Source organism: Aspergillus candidus (genome assembly GCF_002847045.1).
Source record: "Aspergillus candidus strain CBS 102.13 unplaced genomic scaffold BDW47scaffold_20, whole genome shotgun sequence".
In the NCBI taxonomy this organism is placed as follows: Eukaryota; Fungi; Ascomycota; class Eurotiomycetes; order Eurotiales; family Aspergillaceae; genus Aspergillus; species Aspergillus candidus.
This window is the reverse complement of record NW_020194025.1, coordinates 280,257-293,661: the sequence shown is the minus strand read 5'-3', so window position 1 is coordinate 293,661 and position 13,405 is coordinate 280,257. Positions and strand designations below refer to the sequence as shown.

Here is a 13,405-nt window from a genome sequence, read left to right as displayed (position 1 = left end):
TTGGTGGATGGGAGGAGCTCCGCTTGTCAGTACTGATACCGTGATCTATTTCAATTCAGAGAATGGATGTGGATAGTACTAATGTTGGGCTATTGGATATATAAGTCTCAGAACAATGGCAGTCTTACGATGTGAGCTAAAATAAAGATTGAGATTGACATGAATGGTTAATTGATCCCCATCTCACGTGACCGGGGCGCGTCTCGGCGCGTTTGCGGAGAAGAAAAAAAAAAGTAAAAAAAGGACCAAAAAGTCCCAGGATGAAGAGAGAAAGTCAAAAGTGAGACCCAACAATCGCATCTCCTCCTGAAACGGATCATGTTAGTCCCATCCCATCCAGCTGGGTTCTTTTGAAGAAGTTTGCCCCCATTATGGACGACTTAATACCTGACACCCCCGTCCGCGACAGAAAAGTTGTCCCCGGCACTCCGACCGACCCCAGAGAGGATCAGGACTACGAGACCGTTGCCACCCTTCCTCTGCCAGATCGCTACCACCAACCACCCGCAGCATCCCAATCCTGGACCCCGGTCTCTCAGCGTCTGACACAGCCCACGCAAATCGTCGAGGTCCCCAATTCTGCAAAATCCATCCAGGTTCCCGCCTCGTCGCCTCCGCCCTCTTCCTCTCCCTCTCGTCCCACGGCCACCGCTGGCCGCCTGTCCACTTTTCTCGCCCCGGCCGGTACCCGATTCTGTCCCCCTGCCTTCACCGGCCCTGCGAAGCGTGCTCCAGCAGTAGATCTCGACGACGACGGCCCGACCTATCGTGGTGGTTCGTCTGACGACGACGACGCGCTGACTTTGCGAAACACCGACATCAAACCCGCCCAGTTCACCAAGTCCTCGCGCAGTCCCGAGAAAATCATGGGATCCCCCCTGGGAAACGGCGGCGGTAGTGCCATGGACCGGTTCAAGGAGATCACTTCCTCCTCGCTCTACAATCCCCAGGGCGCGAAACGGTCCGCGTCCCAACTCGATCTCGCCCCGAAAGGGATATCCGTCAAAAAACCCCGTCAGGATGCCCCGTCCCGCGCCCACCCAGTGAATTTGGACATGGACATCTCGTCGGTACATGAGATTGAAGATTTTCAGACCCGGGCGAAGGTGGAGCGCATGCTGAAAATCGTCCCCCAGAAGTCTGTCCAGGAGTGCTTGTACGCCCTGCTGACCAAGCGCGGCAACTACGAACATGCGCTGGAGTACGTGGTTATGATGAACGACGATGGGGAACCGTTTGTGGTCGAATCGTCCGAAGATGAGTTGAGTGCGAGCCAGCGTATCTCGCCGGTCGCGCCCGCCAAGCAACAGATCAAGGCGCGCGGAACCATCCAGGGCAAATGGTCCGCCATGCGCCTACAGAAGAACCCCCCGCCCCAGAAGTCCAGCAATGCGCCGCCGCCCCAGGAGGATGCGAAACCGCGGCGACGGTTGATGAGGGGCCCTAAGAGCCGGGAGACCCGGCCGTCGTCCCCGGAGTCGGATCGGTCTCTCTCGCCGCCGCGCCCGGCGCAGACGTCCGGGAGACTGGTTCAGGGACGGAAGCCGGCCTCGCCCGCGCGGTCGGAGTCTCCTGAGGCCCTGTTGATTGACGATGACTCGGATTCCGGCGTCGAGGAGGTTCCCGAGATTGATGGATCGGTGGAGGTGAAGGTGCTGAACTTTTTCAACACGTGCAATATACTCGACCTGGCGGACATCGCAGCCATCACGGAAGATATCGCCAAGTTCCTCGTGTCGCACCGACCCTTCCGTTCGTTGAATGCCGTTCGTGCTGTTCCCGCCCCGACCGCGGACCAGTCGGCGAAGCCCAAGGGCAGCCGCGGGCGGAAGACGCCTAAGCCTATCGGAGAGAAGATTGTGGACAAGTGCTTGGATATGTGGGTCGGATACGAAGCGGTGGACTCCTTGGTCGCGCAGTGCGAGGAGCTGGGCCGGCCGATTGCGACGGAGATGAAGAAATGGGGCGTGGACATCTTCGGCAAGCGGGAAGGGGAACTGGAGCTGGTGTCGATTGACCCCGGGGCGTCGCATGACTCTGGGATCGGCACCCCGGCCAGCCAGCATTCGGAAGAAGACAGCGACGGCCCCGGCGTCGGGCCCCGCAAGAACCGGTTTATCTCGCAGCCCGCCATCATGCGCGAAGATCTGAAGATGAAGAATTACCAGGTGGTCGGGATCAACTGGCTGTCGCTGCTCTTCGAGAAGGAGCTGAGCTGTATCCTGGCCGACGACATGGGTCTGGGCAAGACGTGCCAGGTGATTGCGTTCCTGGCCCACCTGTACGAGAAGGGCATCAAGGGGCCGCATCTGATCGTGGTCCCGTCGTCGACGATCGAGAACTGGCTCCGAGAGTTCCAGAAATTCTGCCCCGCGCTGTCCGTGATGCCGTACTATGCCAACCAGAGTGGGCGCGCTGAGATTCGGGAGACCATCGAGAACAACCGCGAGGATATCAACGTGGTCATCACGACGTACACGATCGCCAAGGCGAAAGTGGACGCCCATTTCCTCCGGAACATGGATTTCTGCGCCTGCGTCTACGACGAGGGACACATGCTGAAGAGCAGCACCTCGGTGCTCTACGAGAAGCTGATCCGTATTCCCGCTCGCTTCAAGCTCCTGTTGACCGGCACCCCGCTGCAGAACAACCTTCAGGAGCTCGCGTCCCTGCTGGGCTTCATCCTGCCGAAGGTGTTCAACGAGCGCAAGGAGGACCTTCAGTACGTGTTCGCGAACAAGGCCAAGACTGTGGACGAGTCCCACTCCGCGTTGCTTTCTGCGCAGCGGATCGAGCGCGCCAAGTCGATGCTGAAGCCGTTCGTGCTGCGGCGGAAGAAGCACCAGGTCATCGACCTCCCCGCCAAGGTCTCCCACGTGGAATACTGCGAGATGAACACGGCCCAGAAGGAGATCTACGATCACGAAAAGGAGGAAGTCCGCAAGCTAATCGCCGATCGCGCAGCCGGCAAGAAAACCGGCAACAAGTCCGCCAACATTCTCATGAAGCTCCGCCAGGCGGCGATCCACCCCCTGCTCTACCGGCGGCACTACAACGACACGATCCTGAGCCGGATGGCCAAGGCATGCTTAAAGGAAGAGCAGTGGTCGATGTCAAACCCGAACATCATCTACGAAGAGCTACAAGCCTACAACGACTTCGAATGCCACACCATGTGCGTGAAGAACCCCAACTCGCTCGGCAAATTCGCCTTGAAGAACGCCGAATGGATGGACTCGGGCAAGGTCGACCGACTCTGCGAGCTGCTCAAGCGGTTCAAGGAGAAGGGCGACCGCACGCTCGTCTTCTCGCAGTTCACCATGGTCATGGACATCCTGGAGCACGTGCTCGAGAACCAGCATCTGGGCTTCGTGCGCCTTGACGGCCGCACCAACGTCGAAGACCGCCAGTCCATCCTCGACGCCTTCCACGAGCGCACCGACATCCCCGTCTTCCTGCTATCCACCAAGGCCGGCGGCGCGGGTATCAACCTTGCCTGCGCGAACAAGGTCATCATCTTCGACTCCTCCTTCAACCCCCAGGAAGACGTGCAGGCTGAGAACCGCGCCCACCGCGTCGGTCAGACCCGCGACGTGGAAGTCATCCGTCTCGTCACCAAGGATACCATCGAAGAGCAGATCTACGCGTTGGGTCAGACCAAGCTCGCCCTTGACCAGGCTGTCGTCGGCGAAGACGCTGCTGAATCAAAGAAGACTGAAGAAGCGGGCATGAAGGTCGTTGAGGATATGGTACTTGCTGATATCAAGGAGTAACCAATTCTTTCGCCCTGCTTTGTTTTCCTTCTTTATTTTATACTATTTTATTTATTTTTCTTTTCGTTTTCGTTTCATTTCGTTTTGTTTTCCCTGAAGATATCCATCCGCATATGCAGTTTGTACATGCGTGTTGATCCCGCTTAGATATCTACGTTTGTTACAAGCGGCCTAGACCATCGTCCATTATTACGCAGAGACTCTTGTTTTTATCTATGCTTGTTATTGTCATTACAGAAGGAGTTTTCATGTCATCTACTCTACTTATCTTATTCTTTGTTTACAACAAGACTTTATCACCTTGTCCTAGCGTTGTTGACACAATTGTCTTTTTGCTTCTTGCTTGGTTTGTCTGCTTATTGCAAAGACAAGACAAGATAAGATGTACTACACTACAGGCATTCCTGTCTACCTTTCAGTGAAATCCCCTTTAGGCTATAGCTTTCATGAGAAAGTGAACCTTGTGGTTGTTTGGTCGGTCTAGTATGGACTGCATGTACGTATGTCCTTTTGGTGGTGTTGCTGTCATTATTCTGGTTGCTATTGCTATTTCTAGTGCTGTTGCCGTTGCTGTTGCGTCTGTTATAGAACGGGTCTTTTATAACTATTGGTTCTTTCTATCCTGATTATCGTCCCTTTTTATTTGATCTTTGCTAGGAGTGGAGAGTGAACGGTGGGTTGGGGCTTAATTTATTAATATACTGAGGACTACTCTATAACTCTGTTTTTTTTTATCTTGATGTAGAATATAGTGAAGGTGGAGAGTAGATTATGTGCTGTGGCAATCGTGGCGCGGACTTTATTTAACGGCTCATTCATCAATCATATGTATGCTTGTATATACAAATATACCAGGGAATAATAATGATAGAAATAACTATCTAAGAAACTCCAACAAGGAACCAACAGTGGTTCATTAGGTAGGTAAAACACCGACAATGCAAATCGGCCGTATCAAGTGTCAATCATTTAACGAGTAGGAAAGATATGGTAATGCCGTAGCTTTTGTTCTGGGTTGATATCAATATGCAGGTGGCAAAAAAGGAAGACAAAGGTGAATAGAAGAAATGAGAAGCAATCGCTGGGAGGTATAGAAGTGATAGTCTATGCAGCTAGTTTCTGCTGCTGAGAGGCTTCAGGAGCCGTCTCTTCGGGCTGGGATCTGGTTGGGCTCGGGAAGGCACTCGTGCGGATGGGACCGCCGCCGCTGGGGGGTGACGGGGTGGGTTTCGAGCGGGGAGCGCCGCCTGCTGCGCGGGCGGACTCGTTTTGCTCGAGGGCTTGCTGGACGGCTTTGCTGTGGGTGTTTGTCGTAGTAGTGGAGGCGGTGGAAGTGGAGGTAGTAGCAGTGCTGGGAAGAGCGGTCCCGTTGGCGGTGATGGAACGCGATGCCAGGCCCATCAGCTCGTCGACGCGCTGGGCCTCGGGGATGAGATCCGGGAATTTGAGGAGATAGCAGTAGTCGGCGTAGCTCTTGGAGTCCCTGGCGATCTTGAACTCGCGGTCCTTGCCGGGCAGGAGGATGTTCATGAGGAACTTGGTGTTGCCGAAGCGGTTTTCGATCCCGATCGCCGCCTGGAGATAGTCGTAGACGACTTCGCGCCAGTGGAGGAGGCCGCCCTCGGCGATCGTGCGGAAGCAAGACGGGTTGGACTCTGCGGCCGTGGCGACCATTGCGCCGTCGACGCCGTACTCGGCGATTAGGGCGAGGGCCTCATCGCGCGAGGTGACGTCGCCGTTCATGACGCAGGCGATGCCGGCGTTGTGACACACGCCGGCGACCATGCGTAGCTGGTCGCGGATGGCGCGCTCGCGGGGCCGCATGGGGGTTGTGCGGCAGTGGACGGTCAGGCCGGTGATGCCGGTCTGGACGAGGCGGGAGACGAGGGTTTCGGTGAGGTCGGGTTCGCCGAGGATGCGGATCTTGACGGAGATGCCGATCTGGAAGGGCGTGCCGACGTCGCGGACGAGGGCCTCGAGGATGGAGACCAGACGGTCGGGATCCTTGAGCAGGGCGGCGCCCATGCCGCCGGAGGTGCTGAAGGGTTTGGGGCAGCCCGAGTTGACGTCGATGCCGGAGACGTCGGCGGCGATGAGCGTGGCTGCCTGGACGGCGCGGTCTGGGCTCGCGGTGCCGATCTGGAAGATGTGACGGTTCTTCTCGCGCGCGGGGTCGATGCGGTAGATGATGGAGTCCTTGTCGGCTTCGCTGGGGCGGCCACCGTTGGACGGCCGACGGATGAATTCCACGATCCCGGTCCGCGGGTTCACGCGGCGGGTGGTGCCTATGAGGGCGCGATCGATGGTCTCGGGGCCCCAAACTAGATCTGCACCGTATTTGAGGGCGAGAAGGCGTGTGGGCAATTCGCCGGAGCGCACCATCGGGGCTAGAACGACCTTCCCCCGGTAGTCGACGCCATTCGCGGGGATAGGAACACGAGGGGTGGAAGAGAGCGCAGTCATCGTGGAGCGGAGAAATCTGAGCATATCATATCCGGACGGCAGGAGGGAAGCGTCGTCGATCCGAGGCTGGACTGATGATCGAGGGAGAAAGCAGAGAGCAGTCCGTCCTGAGACGAAGTTTTTCGTGCCATTCCTGGAGAATCTGGCGATCAGGCCGAAAATCTGATAGTCACGTGGTGATAGGATAAGCTTTGCGTATTATTACGAAATAAATTACCTGGTTACAAGTTGGATTATTAGGATTTTTTGATAGCCTGTATCATGTATATAATCTATAGATTTTTCATATTTATGTCTTCCATTTATATCGTACATTAATATCGTGTACATTATATCGTGTGACAAAATCGTATCGACCCAGCATTGAATACGGTGGAAGGGAATGTCGACTCGTGGCAAGTGTTGCCACCAAATCCAGGCACGCAGGCCCACATGGCGACCTCATTCTTTCTCGACTAATTTCAAGAGAAGCTTTCATGGAAGACTTCCATGGCTCCGACCCATTGTCCAATCTGGTTTGGTTGGGACGGGAGCAGGATTCGTCAGAGCAGACGCAGCGAGGCAAATCCAGAGGAGCAGACGAACCAGGGGTGGATGCAAGTGGAGCCATTCATAATCGAAACAGTCCGAACTAGGTCTTGATGATTGACAGGGTGAGTGGCCAGTGGCCAGCTGGCATTGTGGGATAGTATGCATGGTGCATGACGGGGGAGTGTCAAGTGTGTCAATCTACAAGATAGAAGTCGAGAAAGGAAGACAATCTTCAAGATAATCCATAGAGAGAGAGAGACAATGATTAGAAGAGCCAATAGTCCAGTATAGGCCAAGGTCAACCTCGGAAAGACACGCCGAGGCCGAAATCAGGCCGGGAAGAATCTCCCCTACAATTTCTTTCTTTCTTCTTCTTCCCTCCTTTCCTCCTCACTCTGGATTGAACCCTTGGAATTAACCAGTGAACGGAATTGGTCAACAAATCAATTGGTCAACAGTTCAATTGATCTTGAATCAATGTTTCCCGGAGTGCTTCGAGCTCCATCCATCCGACCCTGCATCATTCTCCCACACGGTTTGACCGCAGCTCCGATTCGGGCCCGTCGTTATTGGCGCCCATCCGCAACGCTGGCTCCCCCCACTAAACAAGCCACCCCTCCTTCTCCCTCCTCTCTCTCCGCCCCTCTTCCCTTTTCTTCTCCTTCTCTCTCGACTTCTCTTTCTTCCTCCCCATCTATCTCGAGTCCCTCCGCTCGTGTCAATCAGATTTCGAGACATCTTTCTTCTTCCGCCTCCCCATCGCACACCTCATCCACCATGTCCGCCTACCAGATCCGCAAGGTCGGCCAGCCTTACACCCTGGAGCACCGTGTCTACATTGAGCAGGATGGCAAGCCTATCTCGCCCTTCCACGATATCCCCCTTTACGCCAACGAGGAGAAGACTATCCTGAACATGGTTGTCGAGATTCCCCGTTGGACCAACGCCAAGCAGGAGGTACGTCAATAAATACCCAGCATGAGGCAAAAAATAAAGAGAAAAAAAAAAAAATTTACAAAAAATACAATTCAAACCTCAAAATTCGAGGAAGATTGAATGATGATGATATTAACGACTCCTCCAGATCTCCAAGGAGGAGTACCTGAACCCCATCAAGCAGGACGTCAAGAAGGGCAAGCTGCGCTTTGTCCGCAACTGCTTCCCCCACAAGGGTTACCTCTGGAACTACGGTGCCTTCCCCCGCGTATGTTCTCTTCCTCTACATCTCCCCCATTCACCCGGTAAGCGGAATCTAACCCACCTTAGACCTGGGAGGACCCCAACGTCGTTCACCCCGAGACCAAGGCCAAGGGTGACAACGACCCGCTCGACGTTTGCGAGATCGGTGAGCTTGTCGGTTACCCCGGTCAGGTCAAGCAGGTCCGCGTCCTCGGTGTCATGGCCCTGCTGGACGAGGAGGAGACCGACTGGAAGATCATCGTCGTCGACGTCAACGATCCCCTGGCCGCCAAGCTGCACGACGTCGAGGACATCGAGCGTCACCTTCCCGGTCTGCTGCGCGCCACCAACGAGTGGTTCCGCATCTACAAAATCCCCGACGGAAAGCCCGAGAACCAGTTCGCCTTCTCCGGCGAGTGCAAGAACAAGAAGTACGCCGAGGACGTCATCCACGAGTGCTCCGACGCCTGGGAGAAGCTCATGAGCGGTGCCTCGCCCAAGGGTGATATCAGCATGTACGTTTTCCTTTTTCTTCTTCACATCCTTTATAGCCACTAACAACAGATAGTGCCAGCGCTTCCAACGGCACCGCCGACCCCGCCGAGGTGGCCAAGATTCCCGCCGGCCAGGACTTGCCCCCGGCTCCCGTCGACGGCACCGTCGACAAGTGGTTCTTCATCTCCGGTGCTGCCGTCTAAGCGCATCTTTAGCGAATGTAACAATTGCAATTTACGCCTTGATGGTGATTTGTTTGAACAATGGAGGTGCTTTTTTTTTAGATCGTAATGTGGTTCTTGCCTCGGAGTATCACGACGGTTAGATAGTATATACATTTATTTATCGTACAAGACAGTCGGACATTAGCCACGTAGAAGTCAATCCACTCCACTCGTAACCCGCCGACTCTACAGGGTCGAACCAATCACCCCAACTATCAAACAAGATGCGAGAACGGAACAAAGAAATAAAGAAAAGTCCAGTATAATCAAAAAAGAAAAGAGAAATCACCCCTTCAGCGTATCCTCGCGCTCAATAATCCGCCCAATGCGCGCAATCTCATTCACCATATCCGCAATCTTGATCTGTTCCTTCCCAACCTCGAACTTGACCTCCTTGCCGCCCTTGAACCCCACCGTCACCTCGGGCTGCTGCGTCGAGTGCCGCGGCAGCTGCTTCACTTTGATGTCGATGTGCGTGGGACTGCTGAGGGGGGTCGTGGAGGGCGTGCGCAGGAGGGCGAGGAGAGTGCGGCAGGGGCGCGACGACCGGCCGAAGGGGTTGTAGGATACGCGGAAGGTGTTGATTGTTTGGAGGGGGATGGACATTTTGATTGATTTCTTTTGGGGTCTTCTCTAGGGCTGGTGGATGTTAGTTGGCGTTGAGTTGGGTTGGTTGATGGTTGATTGAGGATGGGAACTGGGTGGACGGACTGACTTGGTGGGTTGTTGTCGGGTGGAATTGAAGAGGGTCGATTCTTTGGATAGGGTAAATCTGCTCGATTGGGCGAACACGGACGTCTAACGCAGGTAAGGTGATTGATTCTGGCAACTGGATCGAGATAATGCGGCCGAAGTTCAACATCGGACTGTGGAATATTCGGACATGTTTGCCAAAGATGCAAACACCCACAATTGCAGCCTCAGGAACCCATGCATCATCATACAGTTGTCTTTATACACCTCTTCTTATCTCAATCTCCACAACATCTATTACCATAATATGTTCACTTCCTAATAATACACAGACACACGTCTCCAATATCATAATGTCAGCCCCCCTACAATCCCGCTTAAAACAGCTCTCCACGGCCCTCGCCCACATCCACCCCCTCGTCTCCCGACTCCGCAACTTCACCACAGCCGTCGGCCAAGGCGACGAAGCGCGCCTCGAACTCGGCGCCGAGATCCACGCCCACCTGAAGGAAACAGAAGAGCAGCTCGAGCTGCTCCGAGTAGAGGTTGAAGCGCTCGAGACAGGCACCGACACACGGCGGAAAGGACAAGACACCGAGAAGGAGCTGGAGAGGGAGCGGGTGGTTGCGTTAGCGGGGCGATTAGCAGATGATTTAAAGAAGTATGCTGCTCATTTCCCCCCTCCGACCATCGCACACCATATTGTGTGGACATGATACTCACAAAACCAGGACGAGGGGCGACTTCCGCACCGCACAACTCCAAGCTAAACGCAATGCCGAGCTCGCGCGCCGCCAAGAGCGCGAGCTGCTCTTTTCGCGGTCTCAGAATGCGGCTGATAAGCGCAAAGAGTCGGCGGAGAAGTTGACGCAGGATCAGGTCACGCTGAATGCGTCTAATGATGTTACAGCTGCGTTGCGCCGCACGCATCAGCTTATGCAGGCGGAGCTGTCGCGGAGTCAGTTTGCGCAGCAGACGCTTGGTTAGTCTTGCTCCCCTATATGTGTATATGTGTATGCTACAATGGAATGGTTTGCTTATTGACGGTGCTTGCAGAACAATCAACAGCAGCGCTGTCATCCCTCTCAGAATCATACACGGACCTCGACTCGCTCATCTCCTCGTCGCGCAATCTCATCGGCTCGCTCCTGCGCTCTCGGAAGTCAGACACATGGTACCTTGAAACAGCATTCTACATCCTGATCGGCACGATCGTGTGGCTCCTGTTCCGTCGGATCTTGTACGGGCCCATGTGGTGGCTTGTATGGTTGCCGCTGCGGCTGGTAACGCAGGTTGTGTTTGGTGCTCTGGGCATGGCCAGCAGTAGCAAGGGTGTTGAGGCTCCTCTGTCGGATAGTGCGCCTGCTTATCAGACTCCCGTGGTGCATCAGAAGGTTGAGCCGGATGTGCAAACTGCTAGTGGAGGTGAGATGTGGGATAGTCCTCCGAATGAGAAACACGACGAGGGGCGCATGATTGACGAGATTGGGGATATGGTGGAGGAGAACGCAAGGGGGGACACGAACGTCGAAGACGCACATGCGCATGAGACCCCAACGCAGGAGGAACCTCCCCGGAATACGAAGAAGCGGATGTATGAGGCTACGGAGGTGGTGCAGGATCGGAAGGACGAGCTGTAGTATATGAATAGTATGACGCCTACGATACCACTGCATCGTTTATTGTTTTCTTTGTACTGCACCCCGCTAGGTTGTACGAGCTATAGAATGTTATATACGACTGGTAGGCAAGCCTCGAGCATGCTTAATGTGTTTCGTCTCTGGCGACACTGTCAACGAAAAGTCCGCGGGTGATTCCTTGTCCCAGAGAAGCACGGCTTTGATGATTTCTCCGGAGGCCAGACCCGCCAGTGCCTTTTGATATTCCTTGATCTAGGATTCCGGTCAGTACGTCTCGACAACTTGAGGTAGACCTGGACACACCGGAATATACGTATTCAGCTTGTCAATTGGAAACCGGCCCTCGTAGAACCATTTGATCATCTCAATGATTGCCTGTTTAGCATTAGCAAACTTGTACTTCCGTCTCAACAGGCTCTCAACAGAGGGGAAGAAAATAATATACCTCCTTTGGAACAGAATCCCCCTCAACGCACCCAATCACAGATTTCCCAGACTATATCAAGCACATCAGCCACCTCCCACAACCCGGACCACAGGGACCAAACGTAAAGCAAAAAAAGAAGGAAAAGAGATACATACAGCGATATACTCCATCCCCATAAGATCCAAAGTATACCCCAACGGCGTTGCCCCAATCAAGACCAACTTGCCGCGCGCACAAGCAGTCGCCAGTCCTGCCTCGATTAGCTTCGGCACGCCTGTCGTGTCGATGACGACGGACGGTCCGTCGGGACATATGGCTTTGACTGCTTGTGCGAAGTCAAATTCACCACCAGCTGGGGAGGAGGCAGTGTTGATGGTGTGTGTTGCGCCGAAGGAACGGGCAAGCTGGAGTCGTCGCTCTTGTTGGTCGAGGGCGATGATTGTTTGGCAGTTGTTGAGTTTGGCGGCCTGTTTTAATTGTTAGTTTGTCTTGATTTAACTCCGTTTATTATATCCATGCTGGATACAAGCCATAGAAAGGGAAGATAGAGAAGAGTATACCATAACACTAGCCATCCCCACACCCCCCAACCCCATAACAAGCACCACATCATCCTCCCCAGCAGCAGCAACATTCCTCACTGCCCCCACCCCCGTCTGAAAACTGCATCCCATAGGCGCGAAAGTCGCTAAATCGCCTGGGCCCCCGAGGACGTCTTTGACGTTGACGAGGCAGGACTCGTGCACGATGCTGAGCTTGGCATAGCTCGACTGTCCGAAGAAGGAGCCCCAGATGCTTTCTTTTTCGTTTCGCCCTGCTGCTGTAGTCTGAGACAGGAAGCTTCTCTCTTTGCCGGTCAGGTTCAACAGGTTGAAGTGATCGCAGTGGGCGGGGTGACGGCGGCGGCATTGCGTGCAGGAACTGCATGATTTGAAGCTGAGGAGGACGGGGTCGCCGATGGAGACTGATTTGGTGGAGGGGTTGATGGCGCGGATGTAGCCTGCTCCTGGTTGGGGTTAGTATCATCACCTGCTCTGTCTTGTCGTTTGTATGCTAAGGATCCTCATTCGTAAGGTAGTATAGCGTGTAGGTAGTACCCCAGTCACTATACTCCGGGAAAAACAGAGGTAATACCTTCATGCCCCACAACCTTCGGATAATGAACCCCCATCATCCCGTCAGGCACACTGGAAAGCACCATATCGGTGTGACATACCCCCGTGGCGACCATCTCGACGAGGACCTCGTCGGCGCCGCAGGAAGATACTGTCTCCACTTGCTCGAGGGCCCAGTTTGGTCCGTTGGGGCCCGGGGTGCGGGCGACGATGGCTGTTGTTGGGATAGACATGTCTTTTTCTTTCTATTGCTTTCTTCTCTCTCTTGTTTTTGTGATATTGGGATATGGTTGGGTTGGATGGGTTATGGACTCGGTGTCAGGTGTATAAGGTGCTTGTCCTACCTGGTGGGAGCTGTATTTTGGGACTGTTCCTGGGTCTTGTTTCTCAATAGGTTTGGGGAATTGAAGGTAGATATGTAGTGTATGGTTGACCTGCTGAATGATTCGTGCTTCTCTTCGAGATCTCGTTACTTTATTATCTTTTGTGTTCTGAATTATTTCAAGTGTCTATATACGACATGCGGGGAAATCATCGCTGCGGGGGTTATACGCTGCCGGTTATGTCCGAGGTAGGACGCCTTATTCGGGCGATCTTCTTGTCCTGTAATAATATGATGGCGGTACTTGGTTCGCAAAAGTAAACTCTGGCTAGGGTCCTTGTGTTGGTCTTCAATTCTGTTGCTGGATCAGGGCTGTCTCCATCACGTGGATACATATTATTTATAAGGTCTAACGAGCATATGCGAGCAGGATAAGCATCATATTGGTCTTAAACATTGGATAGATAGATACAAGCCCAATCCTAGAAATAAAGTGTGAGAATGTCCAGATGGATATCAGCTCCAATGCAAGTAGTGATTGAC

The 13,405-nt window shown here is 54.0% G+C and overlaps 7 protein-coding genes across 7 annotated transcripts; 4 read left to right on the top strand and 3 right to left on the bottom strand.

Moving 5' to 3' along the window:
- Window positions 1–286: 286 nt before the first annotated feature.
- Window positions 287–4,353, top strand: BDW47DRAFT_105286 (DEAD/DEAH box helicase). Its single transcript, XM_024812523.1, has one exon. It carries the CDS (start codon window positions 372–374, stop codon window positions 3,771–3,773), a length of 3,402 nt encoding a protein of 1,133 aa, XP_024672387.1. The 5' UTR covers window positions 287–371; the 3' UTR covers window positions 3,774–4,353.
- A 524-nt stretch (window positions 4,354–4,877) lies between these two features.
- BDW47DRAFT_117376 (tRNA-dihydrouridine(20) synthase (NAD(+))) lies at window positions 4,878–6,236 on the bottom strand (the record flags this gene model as incomplete). The annotated part of the gene is made up of 1 exon (XM_024815071.1): window positions 4,878–6,236. The coding sequence occupies one exon, from the start codon at window positions 6,234–6,236 to the stop codon at window positions 4,878–4,880; it is 1,359 nt and encodes a 452-aa protein (XP_024672386.1).
- A 346-nt stretch (window positions 6,237–6,582) lies between these two features.
- On the top strand, window positions 6,583–6,945 carry BDW47DRAFT_105283 (uncharacterized protein). The gene has a single exon (XM_024812522.1). It carries the CDS (start codon window positions 6,619–6,621, stop codon window positions 6,850–6,852), a length of 234 nt encoding a protein of 77 aa, XP_024672385.1. The 5' UTR covers window positions 6,583–6,618; the 3' UTR covers window positions 6,853–6,945.
- Window positions 6,946–7,544: 599 nt separating this feature from the next.
- ipp1 (inorganic diphosphatase IPP1) lies at window positions 7,545–8,644 on the top strand (the record flags this gene model as incomplete). Its single annotated transcript, XM_024815070.1, has 4 exons — window positions 7,545–7,724; window positions 7,852–7,971; window positions 8,034–8,461; window positions 8,515–8,644. The coding sequence occupies 4 exons, from the start codon at window positions 7,545–7,547 to the stop codon at window positions 8,642–8,644; spliced, it is 858 nt and encodes a 285-aa protein (XP_024672384.1).
- A 112-nt stretch (window positions 8,645–8,756) lies between these two features.
- BDW47DRAFT_105278 (mitochondrial 54S ribosomal mL53 protein) lies at window positions 8,757–9,487 on the bottom strand. The gene has a single exon (XM_024812521.1). The coding sequence runs from the start codon at window positions 9,269–9,271 to the stop codon at window positions 8,951–8,953; it is 321 nt and encodes a 106-aa protein (XP_024672383.1). The 5' UTR covers window positions 9,272–9,487; the 3' UTR covers window positions 8,757–8,950.
- A 224-nt stretch (window positions 9,488–9,711) lies between these two features.
- Window positions 9,712–10,998, top strand: BDW47DRAFT_125515 (putative protein transport membrane glycoprotein Sec20; the record flags this gene model as incomplete). Its single annotated transcript, XM_024816399.1, has 3 exons — window positions 9,712–10,019; window positions 10,090–10,340; window positions 10,415–10,998. 3 exons carry the CDS (start codon window positions 9,712–9,714, stop codon window positions 10,996–10,998), a joined length of 1,143 nt encoding a protein of 380 aa, XP_024672382.1.
- Window positions 10,999–11,054: 56 nt separating this feature from the next.
- Window positions 11,055–12,773, bottom strand: BDW47DRAFT_131583 (NAD(P)-dependent alcohol dehydrogenase; the record flags this gene model as incomplete). The annotated part of the gene is made up of 6 exons (XM_024817344.1): window positions 11,055–11,250; window positions 11,302–11,373; window positions 11,444–11,494; window positions 11,581–11,892; window positions 11,986–12,431; window positions 12,560–12,773. 6 exons carry the CDS (start codon window positions 12,771–12,773, stop codon window positions 11,089–11,091), a joined length of 1,257 nt encoding a protein of 418 aa, XP_024672381.1. The 3' UTR covers window positions 11,055–11,088.
- Between the last annotated feature and the right edge of the window lie 632 nt (window positions 12,774–13,405).

What these genes read in the sequence shown, in the direction of transcription:
- BDW47DRAFT_105286 (XM_024812523.1), top strand. Translation starts at nt 372, where the DNA reads ATGGACGACTTAATACCTGACACCCCCGTCCGCGACAGAAAAGTTGTC.
- BDW47DRAFT_105283 (XM_024812522.1), top strand. Translation starts at nt 6,619, where the DNA reads ATGTCGACTCGTGGCAAGTGTTGCCACCAAATCCAGGCACGCAGGCCC.
- BDW47DRAFT_105278 (XM_024812521.1), bottom strand. Translation starts at nt 9,271, where the DNA reads ATGTCCATCCCCCTCCAAACAATCAACACCTTCCGCGTATCCTACAAC.